At 41.9% G+C, this 16,881-nt stretch overlaps 3 protein-coding genes across 8 annotated transcripts in view; 2 read left to right on the plus strand and 1 right to left on the minus strand.

Moving 5' to 3' along the window:
- Positions 1-309: 309 nt before the first annotated feature.
- TNFRSF9 (TNF receptor superfamily member 9) lies at positions 310-4,150 on the plus strand. The gene is made up of 7 exons (XM_027889361.1): positions 310-729; positions 806-922; positions 1,142-1,279; positions 1,790-1,856; positions 1,956-2,092; positions 2,320-2,451; positions 3,856-4,150. The coding sequence occupies exons 1-7, from the start codon at positions 615-617 to the stop codon at positions 3,981-3,983; spliced, it is 834 nt and encodes a 277-aa protein (XP_027745162.1). The 5' UTR covers positions 310-614; the 3' UTR covers positions 3,984-4,150.
- The window catches only part of PER3 (period circadian regulator 3), a 41,155-nt gene continuing 26,954 nt past the window's right edge, over positions 2,681-16,881 (minus strand). For all 6 annotated transcript variants that reach the window (XM_027889357.1, XM_027889358.1, XM_027889355.1 and 3 more), the window contains exons 23-24: positions 15,608-15,612; positions 2,681-2,692 (exon numbers count right to left, since the gene is read on the minus strand). The gene's annotated coding sequence lies outside the window, so the exon portion shown is untranslated. The remainder of the gene's footprint in view (positions 2,693-15,607; positions 15,613-16,881) is intronic.
- UTS2 (urotensin 2) overlaps positions 13,719-16,881 on the plus strand; it is a 4,252-nt gene continuing 1,089 nt past the window's right edge. The window contains exons 1-3 of the mRNA XM_027889363.1: positions 13,719-14,270; positions 16,161-16,271; positions 16,764-16,807. Coding sequence (XP_027745164.1) covers positions 14,165-14,270; positions 16,161-16,271; positions 16,764-16,807 — 261 coding nt within the window. The 5' untranslated portion in view covers positions 13,719-14,164. The remainder of the gene's footprint in view (positions 14,271-16,160; positions 16,272-16,763; positions 16,808-16,881) is intronic.

The following is a 16,881-nucleotide window of genomic DNA, read 5'->3' on the forward strand; positions in this document are numbered from 1 at the left end:
TCTTCTCCCAGGCAACCAACAATAGGACAAGGGGACATGGGCTCAAGCTCTGCCAGGGGAGGTTTAGGTTAGATGTTAGGAAGAAATTCTTTACAGAGAGGGTAATCAGGCATTGGAACAGCCTACCCAGAGAGGTGGTGGATTCACCATCCCTGGAGGTTTTTAAGCAGAGATTGGATGTGGCCCTTAGTGCCATGCTATAGTAATTGGAGTTGGATCAGGGGTTGGACTTGATGATCTTGGAGGTCTTTTCCAACCCAATCTATTCTATGATTCTATGATCTCCGCTCACTGTTGCGGTCTGCCCCCGCCGCACCCCGCGCCTGCCCCGCCTCCCTCACCCTCCACCTCGTGGGGATTCCGCGCGGGACTCGCCGGGAAATGTCAGTGGGGGAGGGCGAGCGCTGCCTGGCAGCGCTGAGAGGGCTTTGCGGGCGCTGCCCGGCAGAGCCTGGGGGTCGCGCCACGGGTGGAATCCAGAAAGCCTCCGCCAGGCCTGGGCTTCCCCGCCGCCCCCAGGATGACGCAGCCAACACCTCCGGGGGCGGCCGCTAAGGGCCGGTGCCCGGCGCCCAGCGCGCACTCCTGCGAGCCGCGCCGCCACGCACCGACCTATGGCACTGGCCCCGGAGCGGGCGGGACGGGTGCTCCTGCCGGCCGCGCTGTTGTTGCTGGCGCTGAGCCCGGGGCCCGTGGCCGCGCTGCCGTGCGTGGCCGACTGCCCGGCGGGTAAGGGCCGAGCCAGGCTGGGGCTCGGGACGCCAGGCGCGGCCCCACGGCAACCACTCTGTGTCTCGGCCCCCAGGTACGTTCGTGGAGAGCGTGGGCTGCGGGCGGGGCGCGTCCTGCCGGCAGTGCCCGGCCGGCACCTTCTCCAGCGCGGCGGGACGCAGCTCCTGCAAACTCTGTCGGAAGTGCGAAGGTACTGGCAGCCCCTCTGTGATTTCCCGTAGCAACGACATGCCCTGGCTAGCACTTGCGCGGTGAGGGATACGCCACTGGCGAAATAACTCCACGCGTCTGCGGGGCTTCTCGCTGAAGCCACCAACCTGATTTTTGTAAGAACAAAGGTCCCGAGTCTTTGCTGCATCACGCTGGGCATGCACGAATCTGTAACCTAGGACTCGTTTTCTCCTTCCAGGAATATTCAGGTATTTAAAAGCGTGTTCCTCAAAAAGTGATGCTGAATGCACGTGCAAGGATGGGTATCGCTGCAGTGGCGATGGCTGTACCTACTGCGACCGAAGCTGTGGCATAGGCCAAGAGAGCACCAACAACGGTAAGGTTACCTTTGCCCACCAGCTGAAAGCCCCTACGCTTACTGCACTAGACACGCATACTGCACGGCCTCTTGCATAATGCAGAAGTAGCTGAAGTAAAGATAAGAGGTGCCGATGCTGCTGAACAGTTTGCGTGGAATGCGGAGCAAGCACAGCACTGGACAAACCCACCAAACTCTGAACCCTACTGTGGCTCAAATCCTGCACCAGTTAGTTTCCTTGGCATGACAGCTCTTTTGTTACTGGCATGAGGAAGACCAGGCTGGGATCTCTGGACTTGGACGTGGTTTGTGGCATCTTGTGCCAAACAACCTGGCTTTGTAGCCGAGTACTGTACTGGTCTGTGGCTCACAATGACAGACTTATCTTGCATACTCAGAGCAACTTATGAAATAGTAATTATGTGAATATTGATTATTGTCATTGTACAAGCAGGCAAAAATAATGTTTCACATGTTGTGTTTTAAATGTTTATCTTGTACAAGTTTACCTGTCCTTGTCTGTTTAAGGTTGCCAGACTTGCCAGTATGGAACTTTTAATGATCAGCCCAATGGTTCCTGTAAAAACTGGACAAAGTACGTAATCTAAAAATAAATGCTACAGCTATTACACTTCACTGGATGTTTTTCTCTAGTTTTTTTTCTTTTCCCTGTTCTGCTGTTAATGTCTTTCAGGTGCTCTGCAAACCAGGTCCGGGAGCCTGGAACTGCAGCAAAAGATGTCATTTGCAAACATGCTTCAGTTAATCCCACTTTAGTCACTACTCTACCTACCACATCGCTTGCAATTCCATTTTCTATCACTGTGCCAGGTGAGTCATTGTATAATGCTGCTTAAAGAGCTAAAGAATTGTGACCTACTTTGAAACATACTATAACTCATTCACTTTCCATTTAAAGCAAGAGTCCTTTCTTCTATGCATTTCCAGTGTTGCAGACTTAGCCAGAAGCAGAGTGTGAGACAAAGCTGTTGGCTAATTCAAGGTCGGTAGAATTTTTTTCTGTTAAAACTCTTAAGCGAATGTTGTTTACTTCCTAGGGAAGGATCTCCAGACAGACATTATCAGGATTCTTCTCACTGTAGCTGGGCTGTTGTGCATAGTGTTCCTGCTACCGTGTATATGCTTCAGTGTCTGGCAGAAAAAGAAACTACATGCTGTCTTCAAAAAAAGTAAGATAAATACACTCTTCAGTTTTCTTTGTGAAACTAGACAGAAATCAGGAATCCAGGTTAAGTGTCTTTCAAAGACAGTTGCAATAGTTTTGGGGTTTTTGGCCTTGTAAGTCAGAAACAACAATCGAAAGGAAAACAGTTTTGCATTTTTATTGCAGAAGGCACTTACTTAAATGTGGGTGTTCTGTCAACTGCTTCCTTATCCCTTCAAGTGAAGTATTTGTGGGAGGTCAGAAAGCTCCCCTGAGCCTTGCTGATCCCGTCAAGGGTCAGTTCAGTTTATTACTTTCAAGTACCATCCTTGGCATCCATGGCTATAGCACTTTCAAGTTCTGTCTGCTTAGAAACAGTACACATGGCCTGGAGTGAGTGTCTTGGAGCTCTGGCTGCAGTAGAAGAGGAGATACCGGTCAGGATGTGCTGCAACACAGGTGCAGAGGCAGCCTGAATCCAACACTGCCCTCTAAGAGCTAATAAATGCTGGGGAAGCTCAAGAGTTCAGCACAAAGATGAAGTGTAAATTGCATTCAGTGTAGTTTGTAGTTGGCTTGTTTGGTTTTTTGGAGGGTTGTCTCTCTCTCTCTCTCTCTCTCTCTCTCTCTCTCTCTCTCTCTCTCTCTCTCTCTCTCTCTCTCTCTTCTTCTCCCCTGTCCTAGGGATAAGGTCTTAATCTTCTAGTGTAATTCTGAATACAGGAGACAATAGCAGTCCTCCTTCCTTTCATTGCTGTGGCAAACAGAGCATTAGAGGTCTTGCTGAATTAGGGGAAACAAAGTATGATAAATTAGTTTTATTATATTTATATGCTGCGGAGGAATAATTTCAGATTATAGAATCATTTGGAAGATTCTTTTCTTTCTGACTTCCTGTACTTGTGACTGAGGAATGGTGAAATAAGATGGGGAAAGAGGGCATTTGTCCAGCTCTGGGCCCCTCACTTGAAAAAACAGTGAGGTGCTGGATTGAGTCCAGAGAAGGGCAACGAAGCTGGGGAAGAGTCTAGAGAGTAAGTCTACGGAGGACTAGCTAAAGGAGTTGAGGGGGCTCATCCTGGAGAAAATGAGGCTCAGGGGGGACCTATCTGGAAGGTAGTTGTAGCAAGGTGGGGGTTTGGCTTTTCTCCCAAGTAACAAATAACAGGACAAGAGGAAATGGCCTCAAGCTGTGCCAGGGGAGGTTCAGAGATCATGAGGAATTCCTTCATAAAATGGGTTGTTAAAGATTGGAAGGGGCTGCCCAGGGAGGTGGTGTAGTCACTGTCACTAGAGGTGTTCAAGAAACTGGACAAGAAATGTAGTGCCATGGTCTAGTTGACAATGTGGTGTTCAGACAGAGATCAGACTCGATCTCAGAGATCTTTTCCAACCTAGTTGATTCTGTGATTGTTTTCTTTTTCTTCAGTGCACACCACACCTGAACAATCAGTTCAGGAAGATGACACCTGCAGCTGCCGCTTTCCTGAGGAAGAACAAGGTGAATATCAGGACCGTGGCCAATCCACAGAATTCAGAGATCTTTTGGTGAACTAGAAACTGAACTGTCAAAGTCAACCGCATTTGAATTTTCTTTTGGAATACACAACAAGAACCTGTTTATGTAAATAGAGAGGTTAACAGAATCTGTGAGTGTCAGAGTGCCAAATAGCCCAGCCACTGACAAAAAAGTGCATCTTTTCCATCTCTTAAAAAAATAAAAAATATCTAGTTTGCTGACTTTCTTCCTCTAGGGCTAAGAATCATTCTAAGATGTGGTTCTTGATCTATGTGTAGAAAGAAGTACAGCACTTAAAAGCTCTAATGGAAGGGCAGAATGGTTTTCTGGTCTCTCATTAATGGTGCTTGAGCCACAATTTACCTGCAGTCCAAAAATATGTTATGCTAAAAAGGCAATCTGTAGCACATATAGTAGAGGCACAGGTGACACGGTCTCTTACCATAACCAGCCCTCCTCCTGAGTCTAGAGCTGAGCTTCTCCCAAAATTTGGCTCAAACCCAGCAGTCTCGGAGTTTGTGTGCAAATACAGATGGAGCTCATTTCAGATCCCATCAGCCCTAGAAACAGATCCCCTGCCTCACCACTGCACACCTTCTTATATGTCACGGAGAGGAAGCCATAAAAATCTAGAGCTGCAAAGTGTTCCATAGCTTGTATCTGCTGTTGTATTACATTGATGGGCTTAAGGGAGGCAGTGGAAACACTGAGAAGCTGTGGTTGACTTGATCTTAGAAATAGCTGTTACTGTGCAGCTGGACTGCACCACCTTCAGCCCCACATCATTCAGCTTTGATCTTTTAGGTGATGTAAACTTTACGTATGTTGCAGATGTACATGTGATAACTTTCTGGTACTATTTTTGTAACTGAGGTTGGAAAGATTTTAACATCAGATGCTATCTGTCCTTTTGATCAATTACTGTTACTTTGGTCTTGAGAAAAAAGAAAATGCATGTTTGAGTCATGGCATTTGCAACACCATTTTCAACCTTCTACAAAACCCAAGTATTCTATTTCTTCAGTAAATGTTATTAAAAAAATAGACTGAAAAGCCACCAATGTCATGTAAAGGGTGGTTTCCTCTGTGTGATTTCAGCATAAGGGAACACTGTTCTTGCCTTTGAAGAATGGCAGCCCATCTCTCCATTCAGCACAAGATTATGATAGCAGGTTATTTTCACCAAACCACATTCATACATTTTTGATAAACTTGTGTACAAATAAATATAAAACAGTGACTTTTATATAGTGAGAAAATAAATATCATACAAAGCCTGAACTGTGAAGTTACTTAAATAAATTCTTCTTTTTAGCCCTAACTCAAGCCTTCTTTCTATTAATACTTTCAACCATGAGAACTAAGTGACTATTATGTCAAGATCACAAACCTAAAGACAGGAACAGGATGCACAAAAAGCCACCAATCTATTTATCAATCTAAGATATATCTACTTATAAATCAAAGAGCAGCCTTTGCACCAGTGGCCAATATCTGGACAAGATAAAAAGAACAAATAAAGAGATCCCAAACCTCCACACTCTCCATTTACATTGTCAGTTTTACAAGCATTCTTAATAATACAGCATTTTTACTTGCTGTGGTACACCTCAGTAAGTGTACTACCTTACATAGAGGTGTAAGCACAGGAAATACTTAATGGTTCCCTCGAACTCAGAAGTTCTAGTGAGAGAAAAAGAAGCTGCTGTTCTTTAACATGAGAGTCAAAGGATTTAGGAATCTGAAGAGGCAATCCAGTGGATATGGTAGTAACATATTCTTTTGTCATTTCATCTCACTGTGCCCTCATCAGTAGGGTGGGCTATGATCAGAATACTTCTCACATGGAATAGTGAAGCTGTAACATGTAACACTGCGTACTTTTCAATAATGCTTAAATATGCCTCAGGAAATGACAGAACAGGAAACAGATTTACTGTGCTGTGGCAGTACTAATTAGCTGACCTTATAAAACTTTCTGCACCTTCTTCCAGTCATTTCTAAAGACATCTAAAGAGATCATCATAGAAATAAAACAGGAATATGGTGGCAGAAACAAGTAGTAAATGAAGGTGGCTTTGGAGGCTTCCTGGATTATCCTACTTCCACATATGATGGTTGGCAATGGATTATTTCCTTCTAAGCATAAATCCTGCTTGTCTTGTAAAATATTTTTAGAAAAGCTACATGGATGCTGGGATGGCATACCATCTGGTCTAGACTACGTAAAAACTTCCTCAGGTGCAAAGGCCAAGGATAGAGCTGAGCAGTTACAAAAACCCAGAAATACCTCCCCATCACCCTCTCTAACTTAAGGAAGGAGGATTGTCCCAAGAACTAATGGACAAATGGATGGAATTAGAGCAGGAATCAGGGAATCATGAGGTTGGAAAAGACCTTTAAGGCCCTAAATGGCATATAAAAGTTAGTTGGAGGGTTGTTCTTTGCAAAAATTTGCAGCATTTCTTCTCCTGCTCTTATACATCCTTCACCAGAATATAGTTCTTCTGCACATTACAGGAAAGGAGCTGCACATCAAGAACATAAAGAGGAAATAATAGAACTGTGCTAGAACAAGCTCACCAGATATTATATCCTTTCTGTGTGAAACAGGTCCTAATCCCACTCTGACAAGCACAGATGGATTTTTCTTATTTCCAAATTTCTTCTGCAGACTCTGCTCAGAAGTAACCAGTTGGTACTGTTTGTTACAAGCCTTACTCTTATAAGACACATACAAAGCTAAAGAATAAGAGTACCCAACTAAATACAGACTGCTCTTCAGAACTCTCTTACAAATATGCCTCAGGAATTCTTGGAGGAAAGAGGATTTTGCTTTACTTAGTTTCAGTGTAGCAAAAAACATTCAACTTGCCAAATCAGAAGACAAAGATCTGATATCTGCTTCCTTCACCTTTGTTAACTCCTCCTCTTGTTAGTCATTCCCATTCCCAGGGACAGCTTTCCACTCCAGTCAGAATCAGTCACTCATCACAGACAAATCAGTTAATGCTTGCTCTGGGAATTCTCTGATAAGATGAAATTCAGCTCTTAAACAGCAAAGGGAAGATTCTACATGGCTGACTGCCATGAAACACACATTCATTTCATTCATTTACAAAATAACCTTGAAAGAACTGCTTTAAACCTACCCGGTGAGACCTATGCCAACTTTCCCTGTTACATAAACATATTTGCCCTGAAATGTGAATCACTGAGCTTGCAGAGATTCCATTTAATTAATAAAAACCTTCGACAGTAAAGGATTAAAGGTATTATGCAGTTACAAAGCAAAGTAAAAAAATAAAAGTCTGCTTCTGTGCACCATTCATTTACTGCTTACGCTATGTGGACAGCTAAATGCCAATGATTATTAGCATTCCTCTTTAATTAGTCAGAAGCTCCTGCCCACACACTGAGCTTCAACAGCACTACATGAAATTTGTCCTCTGATACCAGTTGTGGATATTAGAGTGATAAGTGATCCTAAGCCTCTGTGGTAAGATCAAAAACATGTGTATGGCAAATGTGAAAAGCTTGACAGAAAAATAAAAAAAGGCATAAGGACATCTCACAAAAATTGTCTTTTTTGATCCCCTCTGTAGATTAAAGCCCTTATCCTGTAGCTTTTTTAGACAAAGAAAAGGGCATAGTCTTCAAAGATAGCATAATCTTACTAAGTTTCCAATAAAATAGTTTGTAGCAAGAAACTACCGAGGCAGAGCACCATGCGATTAACAGAGTATGAAGTACCTCAAGCAGAGAAATCTGGAAGATGTCTCTTATGCCTTGTCCATCTCTTGAAATCTGCTGCTTTAGTATTTCTTCACTTCTTCACTTTGGGCTGGAAAAAGTACAAGACAACAGCCTTGCCTGCCCACACCATCACCCAAACTATTAAAAAAATGAATCAGCAGGGTATTGCTGCTTCCCTTTTTGACATTAGTAGTACCATTTTTTAAAAAGTTGCACTTGAAGCCTTAGGAGACAGAAATGTTGAAATTTCTTCCTTTAAATCCTCAGCTGAACCGATGCCTATGTGGGCAGGCTCCAGTAATTTGTTTGGAAAACCCCTCAATAATCTTCTTAAAAAATAATGAATGGTCTAAGAAAGGAACAAGAATGAAAAATGTCCTAGTATGCAGCAGTCATCTGGCTCTGCAACAGATTACCTTGGTAATTCATTATTACAACCTAAATTAAACCTCAGAAAGTGTGTGTTATTCTTTTAAAAAGAAAAATATAGTATCTACTGCTGATAAAACTGTTGGGGAATGCATTTAGTGCAGTAGCTCAGGGTGTAGCTGCAGTGGAGCTGCAGGTTGAGCTCTGGGTAGTGCAAGCCCAAGACAAGAGGCCATGAACTGGCACCAACCCTTTTGCAACAGACCTGTGGTGCCAGGTGACCACTCAGAGACATAGCAGGAGCCCAGGGCTCAGAAGGAAGAGAGAAGAAAGGTAAAGCAGTAAGTGGAAGGCAACAAGGCATAAGAAAGGACTAACAAAAGAGGCTGCTACATAAAAGCCTCATGAAGGCCAAAATCCTGCACAAAATGCTTTAGCCATGATTTCAGAGATTTAAACCACATAATAAAGGCTGGTTCTCCAAGCCTCTTAACATGAGAACAAGCCCGGACTACTTCTAAAACTTATAAGACAGCACAGATGATAGGAGAAGGAAGACAATGGTCAGAGCAAATGAGAAAGCAGACCAGATCATACCACTCTTCATGCAAGACCCATTCCTGAGCAATGAATCTGACCGGTCTGTTTTTCTTTGATCCACACAGTTGTTTGTGTGGTCTTTAGTAAACTGAGCCTCTGATACAGTTCCACCACCTGTAAATGATGTTGACTCCTATCAGTGAGGCCACTCAAGAAAAAACAATGCCTAAGGAATACACGGTATATACAAGTACATACTTCTTCCAGAGGAAAAAGTCTCTTGACCGTATTTAATCATTTCTTTAAAACAAACAGGCAAGAGTTCTTTAGCTGAGAAACGTGTGTGCATGCAAGAAGGCGACAGAAATAAAACCTTTCTCAGAAGAGAAAAATGAAAAAAAACCAAACCTGACCAAACACAAACACACACCAGCCCCAAACAAAGGCAAACACATACTGACCCCTCCCAAACCCAACCAAACACACACACATACTGACCCCCCCAACCGAAACACACCGAGCCCCCAAACACAACCTGTGCCCCCCGCCGTGCCCCCTCCAATTCCCGCCACACCCCCCCGCCGGCACGGAGCCACTTCCGGTGAGCTCTGAGGGGGCCCCAGGCCCGGCCAATATAAAATAAAAAATACAAAATACAGCCACCCACGAGTCAGTCTGGCCCTGTGCAGAAAACCCAACAGGAAAATATGTTCACCTGCCCCAGTTCTTTCCCAATAGTTCTCTGCTTCCACACTCCCCATGCCAGGAAGGACTGGTGTGCCGATTTGGGCTACTCTGGATTATTAAAAGGTCTCTAAAAATCCAGTATTTTGCCTTGAAAATGCCTCACAATAGAATTTTCTGCGACAAAGAAACTCAAATAGGAAACTTTTGCTGGTTCTAAGTGCAGCAGTGTTGCAGAAACACGTGCACCTGCCAAGAAATGAGCCCAAGGCTCCCACCTGCTCTACACCTGGGACTGGTGAAATGAGGAGGAAGGACAGGCAGCAAGGCTGCTTTGTACTCCTTTCTGTGATGACCAGTGTGATGACCTGAAAAATTAAATACAGAAGATTTAATTCTGCCTTTATCCAGATCATAATCTCTTATTAGAGGTGAACAGATTATTTAGGATACCTTGGGATAGCGGTAGAAAGGTACAGAGAAAGTTCCAGCCTTGCTGCAGATGTGTTCCTCTCTTTCCTTATATCATCTGCTCTCATAATTCCAGTTTTAAAATTAAACTGTAATTGCGTAATTAGTTCCATTACATTTTTTGTGAAAGAAGCCTTATTTCAAGATCAGGTCTCTACTCCTCTGTTTGTGGCTGTGTTATCCAGAATTCAATTCCCATAAAATATTGATGTGATGTACTTCCAAGCTCCAGTCACACCAGACTTACTTTCCTTCATGTCAAACAGAGTGAAACTTCGGTTTTGTAATTCTTAGTGCTGAGAGGGCAGGAGAATTAAGAACCAGTTTGTCAAGCTTCACTTGGAAAATATACCTTGAGTACAGTGGGCCAGTCCAGAAGGGCCAAAGAGCAAGAGGGTTTTTTCCCCCTCAAACGGGTGGAAACTATACTACAAAGCAACAATGTTTTGGCAGCTGTGATCCTGTTCTTAAGTATTTTTAGACCACTTGCCAATTCTGTAGCAAAATAAAATATCTTCAGAAGGACCTGCCACCCACATTACACATAGGTATGTGTTCAGGTAAGCACACACACAGACACACACCTATGCACCTTCAGCCCACCACAGAACAAGAAAATTTAAGTCAGAACCTCTCACAGGTATTACCTAACAGTGAAAGAAATTCAGAAGATAGAAATACCCAAATATGTCTATGAGGTTACATGTTACATACGTGACGTGCTACATCGCAGTTCACACACAGTGAGCAGAAGCAGCATCTTCAAAAAGAAAGTGCCAAACAGGCAATTTTCAGTAAACACTAAAATGCAGAGTATAAATAAGGCAATGCAAGCTAGTGGCAGGAAAAAATTGCCTTATTGCACATATGATCTCACAAGGCATCTATTTTGGTATGCAAAATAGATCTAATAATCATGTTATGAAGCTGAATAATAAGCCAAAATGTCAAATTTTAAGACAAAGTAAACTTCTCAGGTGTTAATAAGGACAGGTATCTGCTAAACCAGCAGTGACAGCAAAGCAAAAACCCTCAAGCCCCTACATGCTAGACCCTACCCAGGAAAGTAAATAGTGCACGTATTTTTTTCTCTCATAGGAGCTGACATGTATAACTCATTGAAACAAGACGTGAAGTTAAAAATGCTAGTAGAATTCAAGGAAGAGCACAATAACAATTGTGTATATTAATGTTAATAGGATATTTACACAATAACAAGCTCATCTGCAATTACAGTGTCAATGCAAAAGCATTTTACTGCACACCTCTCTTCTTGCAAACTAAATTCAAGTCAAAAATCTACATCAGAAATTATATCCTCTGAAAATATCCTCATTATATCCTCATACAAATGCTACTGGTAACTCACACCTTTTCTGAAATTTCTGATTTTGCCAACTGTCACAATACTTGACTAATATGTTTGTTCTTAGTTGCCATAAAGGACTTAAAAAGAGGGGAAAGAAGTGTTGCATTATAGATTAGATTTCATCCTTGCTATTTTACACAGAAGGTAGATAATTTTGGGAGGTGTTTTTGATTGGCTCCATTGTGTCTTATTTTTACTTTTTAAAAAAAAGTTTTCTTGCAACTTGTACTTCATGAGCCATCCATCATTTTAAACAAAGAGGAGTTATTTCTTCTGATAATGAAGGATAATCTTTTGTGATGGGTTCATATCCACTTACTGCTTAGAATTTTTTCAGTAATTTATCTGGACTACTATCTGCCTTGTCATTTTAAACTGAGGCTCTTGAAAGAAAGTCTATTAGCATAAATAAGAACTTTGAAAAGTTTTCCCACAAAATAGTAATTTTGGTAGAAGCTAAATCAGTTTCTTGCAAATCAACCTCCCAGTTTTCACAGTGCAATTCACATTTACTTCCCTCACCCATGCATTCCGGGCTTTGTACCTTTGTTTGGTATGAGCTGTTTCTTTGCTTTGCGTGATGACGTGTGCACTGTACCCTGAAGGAAATGCCTTTGACATTTTGGTAGAGGAAAGAGTGTCCAAGTGACAACTTCCAATCTGAGTAAAGGCAATAAGCTGTGGGCAAGTTGCCCAACTTGAACATGACGCACTTCATGATGGCTCTAAGAGGCTGAGTCTTCCTTGAGAAAAGACAAAGGACGGAAGTTGCTTGTGAAGAGTGCTTCATTAGCTTTCTTTGGAGGATGCTTAGAGCGAATATTGATAACACCATTGTCATTGATACTTCACTGAAGGAGAAGCATTTGTACAGAGCATCCAGCACCAACAGTGAGATCATGCATCAAATCAGACCTAATTACTGTCTCCAGTTTTGGAACCAAGAGCTGCATGACTCAGATGAGGAGCAAGAATTCCTCTCTTGCTACTTATTTCTCTCATAGGGAAGCACAGATAAAAACAAGTATAAAATGTATTAGGTTAAATTTGTAGAGAAATCCTTTTATCATAAATACTCAGTTCAGCAAAGAAAAGTCCAGAGAAACAGGGTTTGTCATTCAGACACCTGCAGGATGTGTTCTGTAAGGCAAGGCTAACCCTCTCTTTTGTGCACCTCTTCCTCTGCACACAGGGAAGTTTAGAAAAGTTTAGGCTGGCAGGTCCTCTGTGGGACTGTGGCAGGATAGACCCACCCTGATAAGACCTAAAATCCAATTAAGCTATCAATGCAAACTATCATGCATGATCAACTGTTGGAGCCAGAGTGCTCTCTTGGTGTTAATTCCGCACCTCTCCCACGCCCCAGTCTGCACTCAAATCAGAGCATTTGAACATAGATGGGGATGGTCAGGGCCTTGTCATACTTACCTTTGAAATTCTGTCCCATTCCATCCTTGAAGCTATTCAAACCCGAACAGACACGCTCCTGGACAAACTCTTGTGGCTGACCCTGCTTTGAACAGGTGGATTAGACTGGATGATTTCCAGTGGTGCCTTCTGACCTCAACTGCTCTTTCAGAGACCACTGTGTTTCTGGACAGCCTGTTAACCACGCCCATGAAGGACATCTTTGAATTAGACCCGCAGCAAAAATACATCTGCTCTATATGACCAATGTAGCTAGTTTGAAATTAATCCTGGAAGCCACTGGATGTACAATATAAAAATTACGGTTCTTCAACAGGAAATGTTAATAAAGGAAAAAGATGAGAAGCAGGTAAGTTTATACCTTTTGCAATTTTTAAAATTATCACAAAATTCAGCACAGGGAAAGAACTTTAGTAACATTAGCTGGATTTCATATTATTTTGAAGAGCATTTCGAGACCAAAACATTTGATTAGAGAAAAGTAACGAATATCAGTTTCTTACAAACAGGCATTATCTTCTCACCACCTAAAGGAAAGAAAATAGCCATAAACTTTTTTTTTTTTTTTTTTTCAGGGCTCTTTACAGTTTGATATGACATTTCATAGAGAATGAAGATGAGGGACCAGTCCAGTCAGACTGCTTGCTCTTTGATATGAAAAATGAAATTGTAAGTAGAGAAGACAAGATATCCTAGATGGAGGGAAATAAGCTTTAAAGTGATGAGATTACATAAGGTAGCTACTGTATTAGCATTGAGTAAAAGGCAAACAGAAAAAACATTGCTAGCACTCTCAGACTTAAGTAGTTAGTTCTAACTGAAAGAGAAGTGAAATGGAAAAGGGTCTCCCAGTCTGAGGGACCTGTGTTTAATATCAGCTGAAGTAGTTTATGTGTATCAAGCTAGTCTCCAGATGGAAGCTGTACTTTCTCTGCCAAGACAGTTCTCTAGGGCAACAATGGATGAGGTCCTCTCAAATAAATAGATGCAAGGGGGGCAGAACAAACAAAAAAATTGAATTCCCCTAATACTATCTTTGTAAATTAACTAGATGTTTTAACTCCCTTTTTCTTTTACTTTTTCTGGCACAAGAGCCCCAAATACAACACAACACATTCATCCATCTCAAGAAAGGGGAAAAAAAAGTGCTTTTCGTATCAGAAGCTTTGCGTCAAGCCTGCTAAGGCTCATAAATCAGCTGTCTTATTGCCCTGGTCATTTCAACCAACGTCTGACCCTTTTGTTAACTCATGATTTATAACTGGAAGTTACTTTTTTTTTAAATGCCAGATTTATAAACTTTACTGTGCTTGGTTTGATATAATATCCATTTTGTACACCAAGCTGTAAGACAGTAAATTTATTGTCTATGAACTGTTACCTTGAAAAATTACATCAATGCAAAGTGGTTCCCATTTAGAATCAATGGGCAATAAATTCATTGGATTTTTTTTTTTTTTGAAGGGGGGAGAGAACATGATGATATTTATGAAGTCATGAGCGAGTATATAATGGGAGAAACTGGGAGTAGAGGCAACACTCAGACAGGATTTCTTAGTTACAGGGGTAGACAAAGACAAAACATATTCAACACAGCAATCAATGATGCATAAGCTGATATTCTGCTGTCTCATTATTGTCAGCTTCTCCTGTCCTCTCTCGTCTCTCCCCATCATCAACACCAGTGAGATGTCTTATCAACTCTCAGGTAAGAGTCTTCTGATTTTAATCATTATAAAGAAGGGGCAGGAACAATAAAAGCAGAAAAGAGGCAGGTGTGCTTTCCAAGGAGTCTTGATTTGTGCTGATCAGCTGTAGAAAAAGCAGGAATGCCTTCGGAACACCAGTAGCGCAACTGATATATCAGTGGGGGCTAATCTTGTAAAATGGGGAGGTTGGGTGCCCTAAATATTTATCCCTTCTGCTTTGAGATCCAGGAAACAAAAGTATGTATCCAGCACTGAATGTGAGCTGTTATTTAGTGTTTGAGCATTTGTAGGCATTGGGTAACTTAGAAAAACTTGGCTATATAGTTTCTCCTCTTCCCACGCTTTGAAGTGAGCTATGTTGTACTTAAAAAGGAGGAAACCTATCACAAACATCAAGAACAGGCAAGTCTGTCTTACACTCCTATGTACTGAGCATGCAATTTGTTTGCACTAATTCAGATCCCATTTAGCTCAGGGAAAGGATAAATCTTTGCTTGGAAAAGCTATCTTCAAAGTTTGAAATGGCTAGATAAAAATGCCCAGCAGAGTCTGCACATCACAGCAGAAGGTTACTGTCACCAGACCTGACTTGTACTGGAGTACTTTCTGGTATGAGTTCTGAAAGAACAGGCAAATCAAACCCAAAGTTATTGCTTAAAGTTGACTATTAAAAAGTGGCCGTTCTTACCAGCTTTGCTGGTGCACCAGCTGTTATGCTGGTTAATCGGTATCAGTAATCCCTAGTTTGCTTTGAAAATCTTGGACTTACTAAGCCAGCATCTTCTTAAGCCTTCCACTATGTAACTTGCACTTACAGGTAACCCTGATTCAGTATGGATGATATCTATCGCATCACAGAGTGAACAAGCTGGCTCTAACCATTATTCCATTGGTCTGAAAACATCCACTAGGCTTCTTGAATCTTCCTTGCTAATATAAAGAGTCTCCAGGATTGATAAGATAGAAGAGAAACTCTTTCAAAGAGGATTGGTTTGGGGCCTTTTTTCTGGTTGTTTGTCTTTAATCTCAAAGCAAATTTACCCACTAACACTGCTCTGACTTAAAGAATAATCCAAGGCCTGAGATTTGAATTGTCTCCACAGAGCACAGGGAAGTTACTGTATTGTTATTCTGAGTCTTACAATAAAAACTACACTTTGCAATTGTCCTTTTATGAAGTGAACAAATAATTAACACAGATGTCCAAGGTCTCCAGGTTCTTGATCTTTGTCCAAGTTTCTGAAATGTTGGGGGATTATTTTCAGCAGTTTATTTTCTTGTATATTCCCTGTTGAGGAGCTATACAGTCATACCCAGCCGTGCAGTTCAGAGCAACTGAAACTCCATAGTGTCAGCTAGGTGTGCAACTACAAAATGACATTCATATACACAACTAGTGTTTGATAACCACAATTTTGAATGTCTGCTTTATATTAGCAAAGATGAAATTTACTGCTCAGATTACAAAAGTAGCACTGCTAAGGGCTTCTGTTGGCCACCTGCCATGGGGCACAGGCTGGCCACAGAATTCTAAATTCTCTATGCATAATGCTATCAGCTACAAGCAAACTGTTGTTTCAGAAAAAGTAATAACATCTGTACTGGTATGCACATTAACTGAGAGAGAGCTGCTAAAATAAGTTGTAAGATTTCCTACATTTATTTCTGCCCTTACCCCTCCTTTTCTCAAAGCTTTGGAAGGAAAAAAACACAAAACCAACTATCCCCTATTAGAATCATTAAATGAGGATGGATGATTGGTGCTTTCATGAACATTTTCAACAGGTGGGGCCAACAGACCTGATCAGAAATCACCTGAGACAGACTGAAACAGGAATTCAAAGCAAAAGACTCACCAGATGCCTGTTTCTATCATATTTCATTTGCAGCTGATGAAGATTCGAGATTAAACCTGGAAAGGCTGGGCAGCCCAGGAAGCACCTCTCTGATTCAGTTTCTGCCAGAGCTCCTGGGCACATTGACTGAAGACAACAAAGCAGGTGAGGATTTACCACAGCAATGGGAGAGTGCCCACAGTTTGCATCTCCAGCTTCCACAGATATTGCGCCCCAACTCCCAGGTATTTACTGAAATACAACATTACGCATAGGCAACAGACTGCTGTTATTTAGTTAACGGGGGCCTTAGGGAAACCCACTGAGCAACCATGCCTGCAGTTCAACACTACCTGATAAAGCCTCCAAAGGACTTTAGCAAAACCTCCATAAAGCAAAACCAGGGCAAGGCAAATATTGGCCTTAAAGGAGCTGGCAGACAAAACAAAACAGCAGTCTTACAAAATGTCAATACTTGCAGGAAGTGCAGAATCCATAGCAATGGATGGTTTGGGGAGCAACAGATGTTACTGTCTGGTCCTGAATCTTCCAGTTCAAGAGGTCTGCCAGCTATAGCATTATGGCACGTGAGAATTATTTGTCTAAGTTCACAATTTCTAAATGGTAAAACATTTCATTATGTCTCCCCTCTACCAGGTCTTACCCCCAGCAACTACAACCCAGGGGAATATATCAAAGAGGTAAGTAAATGACCATCTGTCACCGAAACAAGAAAATTAAGATTCCACAATTTAAAGTACACAGAATTGTTACT

This window comes from Empidonax traillii, unplaced genomic scaffold (assembly GCF_003031625.1).
Source record: "Empidonax traillii isolate 1590-97213 ecotype Southwest subspecies unplaced genomic scaffold, ASM303162v1 scaffold259:size690984, whole genome shotgun sequence".
NCBI lineage: Eukaryota > Metazoa > Chordata > Aves > Passeriformes > Tyrannidae > Empidonax > Empidonax traillii.

What these genes read in the sequence shown, in the direction of transcription:
- TNFRSF9 (XM_027889361.1), top strand. Translation starts at nt 615, where the DNA reads ATGGCACTGGCCCCGGAGCGGGCGGGACGGGTGCTCCTGCCGGCCGCG. An exon ending in CCAAGAGAGCACCAACAACG is followed by an intron (nt 1,280 to 1,789) that starts GTAAGGTTACCT and finishes TGTCTGTTTAAG; the next exon opens with GTTGCCAGACTTGCCAGTAT. An exon ending in TCCTGTAAAAACTGGACAAA is followed by an intron (nt 1,857 to 1,955) that starts GTACGTAATCTA and finishes AATGTCTTTCAG; the next exon opens with GTGCTCTGCAAACCAGGTCC.